This window comes from Cheilinus undulatus, linkage group 15, assembly GCF_018320785.1.
Source record: "Cheilinus undulatus linkage group 15, ASM1832078v1, whole genome shotgun sequence".
Taxonomy (NCBI): domain Eukaryota; kingdom Metazoa; phylum Chordata; class Actinopteri; order Labriformes; family Labridae; genus Cheilinus; species Cheilinus undulatus.
The window spans coordinates 24,487,224-24,505,783 of NC_054879.1; the positions used below are offsets into that span (position 1 = coordinate 24,487,224).

Sequence of the window (18,560 nt, forward strand, 5' to 3'; positions counted from 1 at the left end):
ATTAACAGAAGGAAGTTGCACACACACAGACTTTATAAATCAAGATATATTTTTGTGCAGAGAAATCATCCATCTTTCTCCCTCCGTAGGACCGTCATTCTGTGGTTAAACGGGGTGAAGGGGAGTCTCCGCCCAGTACCAGCCCAGACGACATCAACCAGACCTTTAAATTCTCCCCTGGAGACGGACAAGCTCTGCAGGTAAACATTTATTTAGCAGTTTCTGTCCCATAGACTGGTGAAATGTCAACATAGCATCAGTGATTGAGTCTTTTCATCTCCTTTGGTTCTGCAGATCACTCCCCTCCCAGGGTCTCACCCCCTCCTGGTACTGGTCAACCCGAAGAGTGGAGGGAGACAGGGAGAGAGGTGAGTTCATGTCACCCACAGAAACTCTTTCCCTCTAAGGTTGTCATTTTTAAAGCTTTTATACTTTTAAATACTGAAATCTTTGTTGCTTATAACAAATAAATATCTTGTGTCAGCTGGAGGTCTGCAGGGGCCTATATTCTGCTTGCATATTTACTTAGTTATAGAAAAGGGACATCAAGAAGGCATTTCAGCAGTTTTCATGGTGATTGAAGACCCTGTCCAACACTTTACAAAGGAAAAAATGCTCCATAGTTGGGGATTCTGCTTGTTGCTCTGCTCTAAATCAAGTGGGTGTGAAATCATTTGACTAAAATATCAAACATGCAAAAATCCAGCTAACCAGTTGGGAGCAGCTGGTCAGGCTGTAGTCGGGCAGCTTAAAATCAAATCTAGTCTAAGTCTGCTGAAAATTGCATATATTGTACATCCAGCATTAGAGCAAAAGCATCCATGCTTTCTTCCTTTATAACAAGTACATTTTGGTTGCTTTCTCAAAACACTTCACCTATTTAGCTCAATGTCTCTGGATAACAAGCCTAGTTTCCTATGATAATGACTTGATACACCTGGAGACTGCCTTCCCACCCAAACATGTCTAAAAGGTCTACACAGCACTGTAGATGCACGTCCACCTAGAGCTTCCATTTCAGAACAGTTCCTTCTTTTAACATCATTCATGGTCTTTAAAGCTCATTTTATTTGCCTTTTCTTTCCTTCAGCAGATTGCTAATTTCCCTATTTTCTCTGTATTTATTATCAAATGTAGCCCTTCTGTATTAAAATTAGACCACTTACCTCAATAAGAGGCAATCAGTGTCTTTTTCACAACATTATGAAAGACTGAGCATAAATCATAAACCAGGAACAGTACCTACAACTTCTCCAGAAGTTACTGAGTGAATGCACTGAACCCGTCTGGTTTTCAGTCACATTGAATGAAATAGCTAAATTGCACTGTTATTAAAGCTATTTGTGCTTTTTAAAAAATGGCTGCATAACGAGTGAGTCCTGTCAGAGGGCAGCGTTATTTCTGCTCCTCCCTGCTGCTCTGAATGCAGTAATTTACACAGAAAAGACCTTTATACTGCCCGATAAGTTATTTTCATGGATAGTTCGCTCACAGCAGAAAGCACTCACCTTTTCTGCAATTGCCTTACCATAGCAACACTGTCTGAATTACCATTAGAAAGGAAATTATTTTTTAACGGGCATTAAGAGAACAAAGTGATCACTGTGATCAGGAAATCAGGGGCTGTTGTGCTGCTATTTTTGTCTGTGTGAAATTTTTCATATCAAATATAATAACGTGTTTATAGTGAGTGGCAGGAGTTGAATAAGCTTCTGTCTTGTATATTAAGGCTAAAGTTTTTAATTCCATCCATGTACTTTTATACACCTTATATGCACATTAACATCTCTCCCTCTATATTAAGTATATTCCTGTTTCATTTATTTGTTTTCATTTGACTTCATATATAATTCATTATATATTCACTATAGCTCATTATTACTGTGTAGTGTTTTATGGTTTAATTACTGTGCATTTCTTTTTCGTAGACTTTATTTGCTCTGACAACCAAGTACAGTCTTTCAATCCTGTGCAGATTTCTTGAACACATGACTGTGAATTTAAGAAGTCCATCAGAAGGCAACTGCTTTCTTTGAAAGCCCTTACCATGCTCTTTGTGCATATTTAAATCAAACTGATATTTGAGTCGGTTGTTCCATTAGCAAAGGCATTGTTGCAGTTGCACATGAGCTGTTGGACTGAATGAATATCATGAATATGTTTGTATTTATGCATTAGTGAAGTTTTTATGGTGTGTGTAGCTTGTATGAACTGGTGTTGCAAACTAAATTGCCCTGCAGGAATGAAAATGCAACGCAATCCTCTTTTTCTGTCTCCTGTAGAGTTCTGAGGAAGTTCAGGTACCTCTTAAACCCAAGGCAGGTGTACAGTTTGGATCAAGGAGGACCAATGGTGGGGTAAGTTCTGCATTTTGCACCTTATTTTTTTTACATCTGTAAATGAATAGAGCTCCAAGATTTCTGTCTCATGGCTCACAGGCCTCTTTAATGTATAATTTACATTTTTTTTTTATGTCTTTGAAAAAAAAATACTAGAGGCCATTTGTTTGACTTTTAAAGTATAATACTTACAACAGTGGTGTTTCACAAACAACCAGTTTTTCCTCACAAATCCTCAGTAGTTTGTTTGCAGGTCACGTCATGTAAAAGTTAAGATCTTCGGCATAAAGAAGTGTTGTCAAAATGCCAAAGGTCTGCTCTGTTCAACAATTCAACAATTGCAGGGGGGGGAATTTAGTTGGTTTTGAGTCCTGAGAGAAGTGATGTTTTAAGGCAAAAGGAGTTTAAAGACTCAGAGAAATGGTTCTCAGCTGACTGAGGCTCAGGATCCACAATCAACCTCTTTATTGAGAAAATGCGACTAAAATTTCTGATACTTTTCAACCTATCAGATTTAAGTTAGTCAGTTAAGGAAAACTACTATAGATTGTTTCATAGACTGTCTTTACATGGACTTAAATATCTGGATTATGAGTCCCATTTCTTATCATATTTGGTATAGTGCTGTGTTTATATGCACTCAGAGAAACCTGGTTAGTCATTCCAACAAAGTTCCAATTCTTGTGAACATGAGGCAATAATTATTATTATTACTCACTAAGACAGTTCAGCCAAGACTCCAAGAATTCAGTCACTAAAAAACAGACCTGGAAACAGCTTCAGAATCAAAAGTTTCATGTGAAAATGGGAGTATCTAAAGCTTTTATTTTGAAAAGAACACCAAAAGAGCTGTTGTATCTACATTTCAGGCTTGTGATGTTTTGATAGACTCAGCCGGATGCTTATGGAGGGCTGTTTATCCAACTTCAGCTCCCAGAGCTCTGAACTCTCCATAACCTGTAGCATGAGTGGACATCCTTTTCTCCAGAGTTAACTTTTCATTATTGGCTGAAAATCTGTTCAGTTCACCGTTCATCTAAGTATGAGTGTGTTTAGGCAAAACACAGCGGTCAGGTCTCACAGATCCACTGCAGACACCCGAGCCTGGTTGTCACTCGCTCTATCTGGGCAGCAGACAGGCTGTTCCTCCTCTACACATCCACAATATTTCAAAGTATCTGAAGTTAAAGGAACAGTTAAATCAAAGTCGCACCTGCACAGGTAGTCTGCAACTGTGAAAAAGTGGGATACGGTGTATACATGGCAAACAATCCTGTTTTCTCTGGGTAGCAAAACTGGGATACTGGTATATCTCTGTTTCACAAACCGGTAAATGGACCTGTTCACTGTAAGTATCATCATAAAATTTTTACATTCATTGAGTACAATCCCTGTACTTTACAAAAGTGATTTTTCCCCATTTAACTAATTTACCTGGCGTGGAGGCGATCAGTATCACAAATTACTCAGTTCTGCAGACCTCCTATAGCGTCATCTATCCAGATGAAAAGAGACAAGAGTCTAGAGGAGTCTAGTACAGAGCTAAAAGGTTAGCTTAGCCCCTTTTAACATATACAAAACTATTTATTTTGTCACAAACATGCTTTTAATTGAAACTGATTTGTTGTCAATCGACTAAACCTTGAGGGGTAAGAGACCGAGTGATGATGGGCAGTTCAGGAATGAGCCTGTTCTAAAAAAACGGCTCTTTAATATGAACAGGGGAAGCTAGCTCCTATCTGAGTGCCAGTTTCATTTCCTCCATCCTTTGTCATTGTTTAATCCACATTTAAAAAGCCAAACTGGTACCAAATGAAGAGCTGTTAGGGAGCCAAACAACCAGCTCCACTGAGTTGAGCCACATGACCTGGATCGCTAAAAAGAGGTGGATTTCCTTTCCCAAATGACAGCCTCTCAGAGTGATGCTAGATAGATGTCAACTGAGGAGACCCGGTTAAGATCAGAGTTTTATGAGCTAAACTGTGGCCAAACTGTACCGGACCAAACTAGACTGCTCTGTGGAAACAGAGCATACACGAATTTGTGTGGCACCACTTGTCCAGGCTTTATACAAAGACTTTTTTGCCTGAATATTTCACTACTTTCATGACACAAAAGTGCCTTCAGAATTAAGAATGTTTTTAGTTTTGCACTTTGAATCCATAGCATAGTAGTGAACAGCTAAAGCGTGGCCTTTTGGTCGTGTTTCTCTATGCAGAAATTACTACTTGGCCCCATTTAGAGTTCTCCGCTGCTGTGTGGCGTCATCTGCAAAGAACCTGTAAGACCAGTCCATCAAGCATATGCAGGCGAATGCATTGTAGCTCTAATGTGTCTTATTCCTGCAGAAGAAGCACAATTAAAAGTAGGCCTTAACATAGAAAATATATTCATCATAGCTTCAGCTTGACATATTGAAGATTGTGGCTCTGATTGAGCTGCCATATTGGTTGAGCTGAGGCATGAGTCTGGATTTTTAAAATCTAGTTCTGGCTTCACAAACCTTCTCCAGTAGGACAGGCTTGCACCGGCCTGTTAAGAATATCAAAGAGAAAATCTGCAAACTTCAGACAATCTCTCTGTGAATAAAAAACTGATGGACTGATCCAGTCAAAGAGATATTCTTATCAGAAATAGAAAATGCACGCTGATTTATTTGACTCTGGCTTTAAGCTGCAGCAGGAATTTGTCTCTCAGACTGAATCGAGCATCATGAATATAAAATTGAGTTTCTGTCAGAGCGGCTGTCCCATCCATGTCATACTAACCTGCTGTGGAGGTCGCTGAAGGGGAATGGGAGTGCTGCAGCACTGCCGTACGGTGCATTTGACCTCTTGACTCACACATACACACACGAGCATACGTCAGAGCAGAGCACGGCATGTACTCTGAAATGAATGCCACTTCGCCTTTTGTTCATCCAGGGAGGGAAAAGTGCCGTACGCAGCAAAGGGGCTGTAAATGCTTTACCTTGAAGGTGAAGCGCTCCCCTTTTACTTCCATTTATGTTCCTCTCTCTCTGTTACTCTCCCTCTCTGTGCCCTTGTCCGCTCATGTCTCTCGCTCTCTCTCTCAGTCACGACTAGGCAGAGCAGCTGCCCTCGAGAGCCCATTGTAGGAAAAGCGACCCGATGACGCACTCAGGTCTGAGGGGAGAAGCAGTAGATGATACATGCAGCGTCAAACACGAACACTGGAACTCTGATGTGATAGAGTACAATAAAAAAAGTCTCTGTGTTAAGATGTTCATTTTTAGTTTTATGTACAGGTACTTCAGTTTAACTGTAGAACAATTTAGAGTTAAAATCTCTAAATCAGAAAGTTTCTGCTTCAGGAAACCAGTCAGGTTAGGTTATATTAGACTTGGTGATAGCCAAGGGTGGAAGTGTGATGTGGATGGATGGGGTTGCCCTTCAATCTTTACATACATATAACCCAATTTCCAAAAATTTGGCACGCTGTCTGAAATGCAAATCAAAACAAAGTTAATGGACTGCTATTTCATGAAAAATGTTAGCTCAGTTTGAATTCAGTTTGAAACACATCTCAAAAAAGTAGGGACAGACATGTGTACCATTGTGTATCATCCCCTCTTCTTTTAACACTGGAAACATCTTGGAAGTGAGGAGACCAGTTGTTTGAGTTTTGGAAGAGGAATGTGGTCCCAGTCTTGTTTGATGTAGGATCCAAGCTGCTCAACAGTCCTGGGTCTTCTTTGTCTGGTTTTATGATGCACCAAATCTGATCAGGATCCCTCCTGGTCACCTTCCTGTGGAGGTCTGTGGAGGCGTCCAGCTCCTACACCAATGCAAGCAACTAAAAGTAAATTACAAGTCACTGCAACACAACCACATGTCAATAAATATAAATACACAAGTCAGAAGTCCAACAGACGCTAAATCGAAATGGGCTCATTAAAAGCTTGATAATTAAAAGATAACCTGCAAAAAAAAAAAAAAAAAAAAAAGAATAAATAAAGGATTAAAACATACATAGATATTTTTTTCCCTTACTTTTTCATATTTATTCACCTGTCCTTACACTATAATTGTCCATGTCTGTCAACAATAATTGCCCCCTTTAACACCAGGAATAGTTGACACACTCCATCTCCTGATTAAAGATATTGCATCAACTTGCATCTCTCTCTACGGCCAACCATGGCTGATGTTGAGGGCAGTTATTATTGACGGTTATTGTCTGTTAACTGACTATAATACATTGACTGTGATTGTGCACAGACAGGTAAATAAAGTTGAAAAGGTAAGTGAAACATTGTGTCTATGTGTTAATTTTTCATTCATTCATTTTTTTGGATTAAGGTGGTTATCATTTATCTTGCATTTAAATGAGTCCATTTAGATTAAGTGTCTCTTGGATTTCCATTGCAGGGTTATTTCTGTTTAAGCCTTTGAATTTGGCAATCAGTGACTTGTGTTTTTGTATTCAGCAACCTGTGGTTGTGTTGTAGCGACTTGCAGTTTTCTTTCACTTGTTTGTGCTGGTGTTTCAGCTGCTTGGATTCTGGTCATAGCTGATGGCATTTGTGTCTTCTGTTAATGCAAATCATTTTCTTGTTAGACCATATGTTTCATATGCAGCATATGTTGCTCTAAAACCTCCATCTACTTTTCAGCACTGATAGTTCCTTTCCAGATGTGTAAGCTGCCCACACCATAGGCACTAATGCAACCCCATACCATCCGAGATGCAGGCTTTAGAACTGTGCCAGGATAACAAGTTGGATGGTCCCTGTCCTCTTTAATCTACAGGACAATCTACAGGCATCTGTGGTTTCCAAAAAGAATTGCAAATTTCGATTCATCTGACCACAGAACAGTTTTCCAGTTTGCCTCTTTCCCTATTTAATGAGCTTCGGCCCAGAGAAGATGGTGGCTTTCTGGCAAACTGTGACAGAATGATTTTCAGACGTGTTCCTGAGCCCATGCAGTGATTTCAATTACAGAATCATGTCTGTTTTTAATGCAGTGGCGCCAAAGATCCCTAGCATCCATCTGTCCTTCAGCCTTGTCCCTTACTCACAAAGATTTCTCCAGATTCTCTGGATCTTTTTGATGATATTTTAAACTGTAGATGATGAGATGTTTAGAGTCAAAGTCAACATTTTTCTGAAATTGTTTCACAATTTTAAGACACGGTTTTCTCGCTGAATGGTGAACCTCTGCCCATATTTACTTCTTAAAGATTCCGCCTCTCTAAAATGCTCCTTTTTTCCAAGTCATGTTACTGATCTGTAGACAATAAACTTAATTAGTTGCAAAATGTTCCTCCTGCCCTGCTCTTTTGAGATGTGTTGCTGCCATCAAATTCAAAACGAGCTGACTTTTCAATGAAATAGCAAAACATCTCAGTTTCATCGTCTGATATATTGTTTATGTTCTATTATGAATAAAATATGGGTTTATGAGATGGGTTGAAAAGCATCGCATTCTGTTTATGTTTACATTTTGCAGCAGTCCAACTTTTTTGGAATTAGGGTGGCATTTAAAATAAAACACATAAATGATGTGTCAAATACTGTCATCATAGATCTGCAATAAAATCCGGTTACTAGAGTCCCAAAACTTTTAATGTTGAACATGAAAACATGTGATCTCTGTCATCTCCCAGGTTTCTAATGAGATGATGTAATCCAGTGAGCGCTGACAGAGGCAGAATGAACACATGTATGCTGATAAACATGATGTGAATGAAGCCCTGCTGTCCTTTGAGGGTTAACCTACACTCAGCTGAACTCTTCACCGTTACTATGCTCTCCTTAGCAACAGGCTCAGCAGCTCTGAGGTGATGCTGCTCACTCTGACTAATTTGTTTAGAGAAAGCTGCTCCTCCTCTTTACTTTCACTCACTAAAAACATCCATTTCAGCCCTCCTGTTAATGTGAACCTCCTCTCAGCTCAATGGTGATGTTTCTTCCCTGTTGACGTACATAAAGAATGGCCTCAAACAGTCAGAATTAGAAGGATTCTTTAATATTTTATGTTTTGGTCGGATGTGATACTCAGCTCCATGTAGAGGAAAAGCCCCCCTTCCCCAGATGATTGCATGTTCATGTAGTTACTTTCTACGTCCATTAGAGAGGGCTGTTGTGCACCATCCGGCCTGATCCAGAAATAAACCAACACCTACTTTCATCTGAGAAGAGAACTGAAAAGAGAGTATCATCAGAGCAGCATCTGAGTATAGACAGCCAGAATTTAGAGAGGAAAAGGTATTAAAGCTGCTGTTTCAGGTTCAGATAGATTTATTTAGTCAATCAATCCAACTGTTAATCCTCAGCCTATAGACATTGAAGCAACAGTTGAAAACATGTACATACTGTATACTCCATATCCTAACAATTAGCAAGCAACAGGCTGTAGACACTAGCACAGTTATGTTCAGGTAGTTTGTCAGCTGACATGGTTCGACATCTCCCCTTTGAATTCCTCTATATCATTCCTTCAAAACTTTTTTGGCCAACCTTGCTGTAACAATTAATGGCTCAGCAGCTGTAACACAAACAGATAAAAAGGAAAATGGAAGTCTTATTTTGAAAGGTTAGAAACACTAACAATAACTGAAAAGGAACGGATACAGTCATGCTGTTAATTTTGAAAATGATAATCTCTGTTTCACAACAGAAGTCGTGCTGCACACGTGAGCAAGATGCATGGTCCTATATGAGCTAATAAATCAGAAATTCAAAGCTGAAAGAGCAAAACTTGTTTGTGTAGTTTTTTCATCATGCATATTATGATACTCCACAGAGTTTATTCACTACTTTACTCTCATACTCACTTGCATGCACCTCTGCTCTCCCCTGTCTCACACAACCCCTCCTCCTCATCATGGAGCTGTATATTTACCAGATTCAGACCATCTAGTGTAGGGACTGCAGAGTCTTTGTGATTTTTGCAGCATCCTGATTGAGTTATTTCTTTAGGAAGTGATGTTTATTTGCAGATCCAGTTGATCATTTTTGCACTTAAGTTTGGTTTCCTCTTAATACTTTCACTTTCAAGCCTGGGCAAATTGGGGAGGGGCAGGGTGTAACTGGACCTTTAGGACACATGTTTGGGCCAGTAAACCATCACTGTCAAGCAAAAAGCCAGTGGGCCGGTGCTTAGCGGAAATAAATGAATGAATAAATCATACAGGCCCAAAAGTGTGTCAGCCCACCAGGAAAATCCCCGGTATGCCAGATTGCCAGTCCACCCCCACACACCATTAATCTTAGCAGTCATTGATCTCGCTATGTGATTGATCAATTGGTTTTCTGCTTCATCTCTGAATTGCTGTTGCTCCCAAACTCTTCCACTTTCTAATGGTATCACAGACATTTGACTGTGGAATATCTAGCAGGTTTGAAATTTCCCAAATCATCTCATGGCAAAGGTGGCATCCATCACATTACCACACTTGAGGTCACTGAGCTCTTTAGAATGATACATTTAGGATCACAGCTATTTGTAAATGGAGACTGCATGGCTAGGTGCTAAGAAAGCATTTTAATGCTGTGAAATTTCGCTGCTATTCAACTGCATTGATGAAAAATAAAGTAGTGATGGCCAGAAATTAAACAGCTTGTTGTTAGGTGTTTTCAATATGGTAAAGATGAAGGGGAAAAACATGTATACACGCAAGCAAGGAGAACTGCAAGACTGTTAGATGGGAAGATCAAACCGAAAATTTAATGTGACTAATGATCATACAAATATTAAACTTGCATTATTCCATTTAAAGATACATTATGCAGAATTTTTACATGGAAAAACTTTTTTTTTTTTTCAAAAATTACTATTCTTATATTGTTTTTTTTTTTTTTTTTAATTGAGGTCTTACAGTACCTCAAATATTTACTAAAGTTTGAAAGACAGAGAAATTCTTCATTTTGATAATTTTAATAGAACAAGTTTTTTATATGGTGAATGCCATAGATTGGGACTTGAATGACCTATAGGCACCTCTTTAACATGGAAACCCCCTATAGTCAGCGTTTCCAGTGAGTTAAGACCAGCACTGCTCAAAGCCACACCCCTCCGCAGCCTTCTCAATACTAGTTTGTGTTTTGAATGAAGACTCTGTTCAATAACAACGGCCCCTCACAAGGAGACAGAAAACCAACCATTCGTTTTCATTCATACACTTCTCATAATGAGGGAGAAATGAACTTTGAGAGGGACTTCCAGGTTGACGTGATACCAGAGCACATAAGCATTCTGGGGCTGCTTCCAGCACGAACACAGAAGTGCCTTTTTCAGTTGATTTCTCCCTCATTTTGAGAGCTTATGAATGAAAGCAGAACTTCTGTTCTTCTTTCTTGTTCAGTAAATGTACTTCATGAGATGTCGTTTTTACTGACAGGGTTGTCAAATTAAAATTGGAAGAAATGCTGGTCTATACTCATCATATAGTTATTGTTTTAGCTGAGAGTCCCCTGGTGGTGGAATTTTTACATATTGTACCTTTAAGAAATAAATCAACAAATAAACAAATAGATGTAAAAGAAAAACTTGTGTGGTTCATCTTAAAGCATAAAAGGTCTCCTTAAAGGGCCACTAAAAATGACTTTTGGGGGCTGACCTGAGCCCAGGGCCTCCAGTTGAAAAACCATAGAGAGTGTGGACCCCCACAGCCTGCAGGTGGGCAAGGTAGCACTTTTTTTTTTTGTTTTTTCTTTGTTTATCAATTAATTTTATGAATGATCAGTGAAATAGAGATTATTGGCCAAATGCCATTATTGGCCTCACTAATTGGCCAGGCTGATTATGGGTTCCCTACTTGTTTCCATCAATAACATGATAAAAGCTGCAAGATTTGTCACAAGAGTTCAGCAGAATTTTTTGGAGCAAAATGATCTCTGTGCTGTCTACATGTAGGGATTTTCTGCTTTTTTTTGTCATATTATGATTGAAAAAATTGTCTCATGCTACTTTTTTGACATCACTCCAGGCTTTGGGAAGTTTGATGATGAATTTCCTAAAACTTTAAAGCATTTTATAAATATTCAGTTTCAACAGTTGCTACATAAAACATGTGTTTGCCTGATGTAGATGCTGGGTGTGTATTTATTAGTTGGATCTTTTTTTGGGTGGTTTTATGTTTTTAACTGAAATCCCTCACAAGACAGTACATACATTTATCTTTCTATAATTATCCTTTAGTTTAATGACTGAACTCTCCTCTTCTTCTCATTGCAGCTTCATTTTCACAGCTTTAACACTGAAATACATTCACAGTCAAACCAATATTATGAGAGTTTTATTCCAGGCCAGGTGCTCTGTGTTTGGGGTCTGTCCTTCTCATGCAGCTGTCTCCTGATCAACACAGATGAAAGCTTCTGTCCACACCTTTGTCCCAACACATTAAAGGTCTCTTTGAAGGGCGCGCTCTCTGTGACCGCACTGTGACGACGGCAGCTTCCAGAGAGGGAGGGGAGTGAACACAGCTGGAGGGGACGCTCATTGATTAAACCCTCTCTTCTCCTGTCACTGTTTCACTTCATCTCATTAAATCATTTAGAGCTCAGGAAATCCCTCTCAGACTGTAATAACACAGAAATGATTGGATTTCTCACCTTAAATACACTTTGAGAAGCCTTGAACAGGAAAAGCCCAACTTTAGCTGTGTCAAACTTTTTCAGCTGTGTATGTCTGGTAAATCTAATCCATCTTCTGTCCCTTTCTAGGCTCAACTTTTTCCATGATGTCCCTAATTTCCGGGTGCTCGCCTGTGGAGGAGACGGTACAGTGGGCTGGATCCTCGACTGTATAGGTACACAGATTCTTCTTAATGTTGAACACATAACACCAAGCACAGAAGAACAAATAGGTAACATGTATTTTCATCCTTTTGTGTTTTCTCTGAGGTTTTAACTGTTTTTTCATCAGAACTGGACCAAGATTTCACATTATATGACTAAACAAAATAGATGAGTGGGAAATTTGTCTTCTTTTCAACTGAAAGTTGCAAATGCAAAGCAATGCAGGTCTGTTTCCAAATGTTTTGTCTAATAATCCTCTCGTACTTAATATTACTGCTTATGTATAATTTGTATCTTGCATAGCTCCAAGATCTGTAGATCTACCTAAACAAGAAATTTTCTGACTTTCAAGATCTGATGGCAGAAGAATTGTCCCAACAAATAGCTAACCAGTGCTCGGTTAAGATGACAGCACATTAAAACTCCACATTTCATATGAAAATTGAGTCATAATGTTAATTGTTCCATATAATGCCTTCTAAACTGATGATCTCAACTGTAACCTCCGCTAAAACAGTAAAATCCAGACATGGTTTCTTCGAATTAGTCAAGAAGAAAGACGAAAGCATCCACTGTGGATAGTTCAGTACGGTCCTCCTCTCATGGATGGCTCTTTCCTCAATGCTGCTGCTGATCAGCCAGGACGTCCCAAGCATGAACAGCCAACTATGGGGAAATAAGATGACTCTTGCCACCAGCCCAAAGTGTCCATGCTGTTCATTACATGATTCTGTGTTAAATCCAGTTCCACTTCATTGAGGAAATTGTCATAGGTAAATTTACCAAAAGATGTACCCAAATTTATCAAAGTCCACTACAGCCCTGCTTGGCCCAGGCATGTCCTCATCCCGACCGCTGCATCAATGTTCATGCCACTCAGCTGTCTAAAGTTCCCTTTGTTTTAGCTTCCTTATTACCTGCCACGATGGCTAACTCAGAATCCTTTCATACCTCTCATTTCCTTGCATAGTTTCCAGTAGCTTTAAACTCCCTTGGAGAAAGGCTCTGTCTGAAGTCATCAATGTTGATGACATGAATATTCACCGCCTAAATTAGCCATGTGCTATCTTGTGTAGATAAACAATCACACCACTAAACAGGAGGTAGGTTGTAGTAAAATTACTTTGAGTTTATTTTAATTAATTCTTGCAACATTTCTTCTAGTTTATACAATATATATTGCATAATTTTTCACTATTTGCTTATTTGGGGGGCATTAAAGATCTTAAGGGGATAGTTGGGCTCTGTCTGCTATGAGGCTGTAAAAATTAAATTTATATTAAAATACACAAGATGTCACAAAATGTAAAGTTTATACATTGATCACTTGGTCAAAACAAGTATGCAGGCCTATTCTGTTGGGATTTCATCAAAGAAAGCAGTTAATATTGACATTAAATCTTCTGTGTGGGTCCTGGGGTGGCCTAGCTTTTCTTAGATACAAGTAGGCGGGGCTAAAACTAGATAAATGAATTATGTAGATATTATAGGTCTTGAAAGTGCATTTCGTGTTCCAGATTTTGCTCAAAACTCTTCATTGAAAACATCCGTCACATTTCATTCAGTACGTTTAAGTGCAGTTAGAAAAAAATGGAGTTGAAACTGGACTGTTAAAACCCATATAAAACATAATTGTGACTGAACTTGTTTTGTGAGGTTTGACTAACACATTAAAATAGTGTTGTTGGAGATCAGTTTAACCTAGCTTATATACACCTCAGTTGGGCTCAAATCGGACTAGGCGTTAAGATCCTGATGCCATGAAAGCACATGTGGGCTGGTTGTATGATTGTATGTATGGCACAATCATGAAATGAAAAAACTTTCAACCATTTAATTCACCTTGCTAAAAAATTGTCCACATTACTACTTTTTTCTCTCTAAAAGCCTATGTTTCTTTTGGCAATTAGGCTTTATTTTGAGCCATCTAAGTTCCAATCTGTGCTGAATTAGGCATTTGACTTGCAGTAACAATGTACTTTAACCAATAAGAACAACAGATGTCGAAAAATTAAGGTTAGAGTTCTGAAAAAGCTCCAAGGGCAAACTATCGCTCAGCATAGTTGACGCTTAGTGTACCTCAGTGGAGCGTGGTTATCTCTCCTCCCCACTCACATTTCTCCAAGCTCAATCTACTTGAGAACGGATTTATTAGCACATCATGAAATGGCACATGCAGTTTACAAGACACATAGTCTCACAGAGTCAGTAAAATGGACAAATACACATTAACTTTACTCATTTTGTGCCTTATGTTGAGTCAGATACAACTAACACCATTTGGTTGTTTAAAAGTTTTTCATATTGGTTATGCATTACATGCATGTTTCACACCTGTGCACAGACTTTGCTTCACTTGTGCCCAAGCCTACCTTTTCCATATCCTCCAGAGGTCTGAACTTCTGTTTAGAAAGCATTTATGGTTTCTCCCACTTACTGGGGATAATTATGACCTGATAAATATAAAACCTGAGCCTTGTCTTTGAACAAGAATTAGTCTTTGCCTGTTTCTGCAGAAAATATAGCACTGGATCATCACTGGAATCGTTCCTTTCAAAAATCCACACAAATTCCCTTAAATGCCAAAGAAATTTCCTAAAATTCTTAAACATATTTTTAAAGTATCTCATAAAAGTTGTCCAGTTTTTATTTTTAAATGGTTCCAAATGTTTCAGTGAAACTTTATCATGAAGCCAAATCATTCTAATCTAATTTGTAGAGTTTCCAGCAAATTTCCCCTAAAACTTCTAATCAGAATTATAAGAAAATGCAAATACATCCCCCAAAATCCAATGAACATTTCCACAAACATAAAAAAAATCCATGAAATTTCCATGAAAATTCTTCAAAACTTCAAACAACATGCCCACCACAAATTCCCAATCATACTTCCAGAAATTTACAAATACATTTTCTTTAAATTTACATTAAAATACCTTAAAATTTCAAAGTTGATTTCACCAACAATTTAAAAATTCAATTCTCAAAAATTACAAACACATTTACCAAATTTTAATGAAAATCCTGAAGATTTCCAAACATAATTTCACCGAACAAAGAAACAAATTTCCCCAAAATTTACTCAGATCCCCATGAAAACTCAAAGAAATTTTAAAACTAATTTCCCCCAAAACTTCCAATGAAACTCGCCAAAATATGCAAATATAACCTCCAAATTTCCTTGAAAAAATAGATAATTTCCAAGCTAATTCTCTTAAATATCCAAACATATTTCCTTAAATTTCTATGAAATTCCTGGAAATTTATAGCAAATTTACCCAACATTTCAAGCAAATTATTTAAGTAAATAAATTCAATAAAGATTTTGGAAATTCTATCTAAAAATTCTAATAGCAGAAATTGTAACTGTGTTTTGGGAAATTCTACATGTAATGCCTTCAAATGAACATGCACATGCAGGTTCTTAGGAGGATTTAAGAGCCATAGAGTGTGTTGTGCCTGAGCATGGTGCGGTGCACTTACACAGGTTAAACAAATCCTTAAGGCTCAAGCATGCTTGGGCACAGTGTGTCACACCTAGCGTGAGTGCATCCTAATTGCCTTTTTTGTGAATATCTGGTGGGAAATATTTCAAAGATTGTTCATCTCACTACATTAAAGGTTGTTCTGTTTTTTATTGTAGATAAAGCAAACTTTGCCAAGCACCCTCCAGTGGCCATCCTCCCGCTGGGTACAGGGAATGACCTCGCTCGCTGCTTACGCTGGGGAGGAGGTGAGACATCTACTCTTTTAGCTTTATTTGGGTTTAAAAACCTTTATTGTGCATTTACTGTTTCATATGTGTTAATGATTGCACCGAACCAAACCTCAGCAGCTCAGGCTGACAAAATTAGAACATTTTAAGATGGTATTGTTTGATTACCCTCATTATTTGTGCTTTGTTCCCCATAATTGATTAAAAATGATCTGGAGCTTTTTAAAGGAAATGGGTGAATATGTGGAAACCCAACATAACGCGGATCACAGTTTTAGATTCCCAGTTCTCCTTCAGGTATTTTAAGAGCAATAGAAATATGTTACATTACTTGCAGAGATTCAGTTCGTTTTATAGAGCTTATAATTGGTAGATACACCCTGACAGTGTTCATCGTTGGACTGAAAGAATGAGAGCAGGCTCTCAGTTGTAGACTAGATTGCAGAGAGCGAGCATTTGTCTGCAAGTTATTAAGAATTGAAAAATGGGAATCTGAAAGAGGGAGCTCTTATGTGTCAAATTAAGATCCGTTAATATGCAGAGTGCTTGTGCTGACAGTCCTCTGCCAACCGTTGATTTGTTCCTCTGCTTTATGCCAGTAATTAGAGGGGCTGGTTATCACTGCTGGATTGTTGCTGCTTGGAGGACCTGCAGAGCACTTAGACAGGCTTATGAATGATATTTGGTCAATAAGCTGCCTGGTCCAAAGGGGCTGTGGGACTCCATTAGATCAACTTTTGGAGAAATAAACACTGAAGTCTATGCAACTACTGAGCCTGATTAATATTTCTCTCAGAAGACAATCTAAGTGAGGATTATCTGTGCAGAGGTGAGCAGACTGTTTGAAACATGTTAGCTGTGAGGCTAATGGGACTGCAATACAGATGGACTGATAAATAACTAACCTTGCAAAGCAGATGGATATGCCCATTTCCTTGTTTCTCACCGGCATATCTATCTTGAAAAGCTCCCGTCTGAACCATTTGGGCCCAGTTAGAAAGTAACAGGACCAATCAGCAACGAGGGGCAGTACTTTCAGGCGCAGCCCGAGTCGTGACATAAGCAAGCAGCAAGAAGCCGGTGCCATTATAGCAGAGGACATTAGCGTGGATCCTGCTAAAGCGCCAGTTTAATCAGAACTTGGTGACATTTCTTCGTTAAAAGAAGAACAAAGAACAGCAGTGAGTTGTTTTCTCTTTAAAAATGACAAAAGTCGTGTACTGACATGTCTACAGTTGCTATGGTTCGTGTTATTCCTCGGTAGCTGCACACACACACCTCGGTTGCTGCTATGTCGCATGTGTTGTTGCTCTGATTGGCCCGTAAAGATGTGACAGACAGAGCATTCATCCAGTCACACTCCAAGTTTTTTTTCAAATCCTCTGCCCTTTCCCAAATGCTTAGTATTGAAGGTTTTCCAGATGGATGTGTGAAACACATCCACCTGGCATGTCAGGTTAATAAATAACAGGACAGATGACAAAATATATGAAATTAAGTTCACATTTTCTATGGATGGATGGATGCATGGATGAATGCATGGATGGATGGATGCATGGATGGATGGATGGATGATGGATGGATGGATGCATGGATGAATGGATGGATGGACAGACAGACACATGGACGGAAGGATGGACAGTTGGATCATAGATAAAATAAAATAAACCAATTACTAGATGTATTGTTATAAGGGTTTTCTGAAAATGATATCTTTAATGAGCTCCATCTAAAGTGTTAGCATTCTAGCCTGCTAAACTCAGAGGAGTTACATAAGTCATTAACATCAGCATGTTGACATTATTAGAACATTACAGAGTTATTCTCATGCGCTAGATGTTCCTCTGTGCCAAAGAGGCAGTAGTACAACCGCAGACTTATTAGACAGCCCAAAATAGACTTCATTAGTTTACAGCTGTAGTGAAAGCTTGTCTGAACTTTTATTTCTGTGTATTTTAATCAGAAGGGCTCATCAGTACATTTGTCTGTGTTTGCACACACGATAATGAGGGATCTGATGAGGAAGAAACAATTGTTTTTAATTGAGGAGGAAATTGTTCCTTCTCAAACTGCCATTACATCACTGTAGTACCGATTCTTCATACATGCACGCTCACATTTCACACGTGACGCTCCTCTTGTGATGGCGCTTATTAAAGCCTCACGCCCTCATGACACCTCAGAACACACTTCCACCTCTGATTGCCATTAAGACGCCTGACTGTCAGCAGTGGAGTAAAACCAGAGAGCTCCCAGGGGTGCTGTGAGGCAGGTTTGGAGGAGGTGAGGGTGGTGGTGTCTGTGAAGTGGCAGCCTAATCAGTGCCATTGTGTTTCATATTCTCTACCATATAATCCACCATTACAGCAGTTATATTTAAGCCTTTGAATAAGGACTGAGAGAAATATAAATCAGGGAAGGTATACTCAGGAGTTGCTGGACATAATTCATTGAATATAACCTTTATTTTAAACTTTAATGTAATGTGGTTACCATGGCAATTTGTTGCAACCATGAAACAGGAAGTAATATTTTCAGGGGCTAAAAATACTTGTAGAATTATCACACTAGGTAGAAAAAAATTCCTTTGGCAAAAGGAGATGACTTGTATTGGTTTTGTAATAGGGCATGGCTTATTGGCTCAGTGGCGCCCCCTACAATATTTCAAAAAATCAGCCCAAGACATAAGAGGCACATTTCCTGTGATTTGAGCTGTAAGCTTTCATGTATTTTAACCCCC

The 18,560-nt window shown here is 38.8% G+C and overlaps 1 protein-coding gene across 7 annotated transcripts in view; it reads left to right on the forward strand.

Annotated features, from left to right (window-relative positions):
- Window positions 1-18,560, forward strand: part of LOC121522478 (diacylglycerol kinase beta) — a 187,192-nt gene that overhangs the window by 82,809 nt on the left and 85,823 nt on the right. For all 7 annotated transcript variants that reach the window (XM_041806912.1, XM_041806913.1, XM_041806918.1 and 4 more), the window contains 5 exons: window positions 90-200; window positions 295-368; window positions 2,283-2,357; window positions 12,031-12,116; window positions 15,749-15,838. In XM_041806912.1, the coding sequence (XP_041662846.1) occupies window positions 90-200; window positions 295-368; window positions 2,283-2,357; window positions 12,031-12,116; window positions 15,749-15,838 (436 nt within the window). The remainder of the gene's footprint in view (window positions 1-89; window positions 201-294; window positions 369-2,282; window positions 2,358-12,030; window positions 12,117-15,748; window positions 15,839-18,560) is intronic.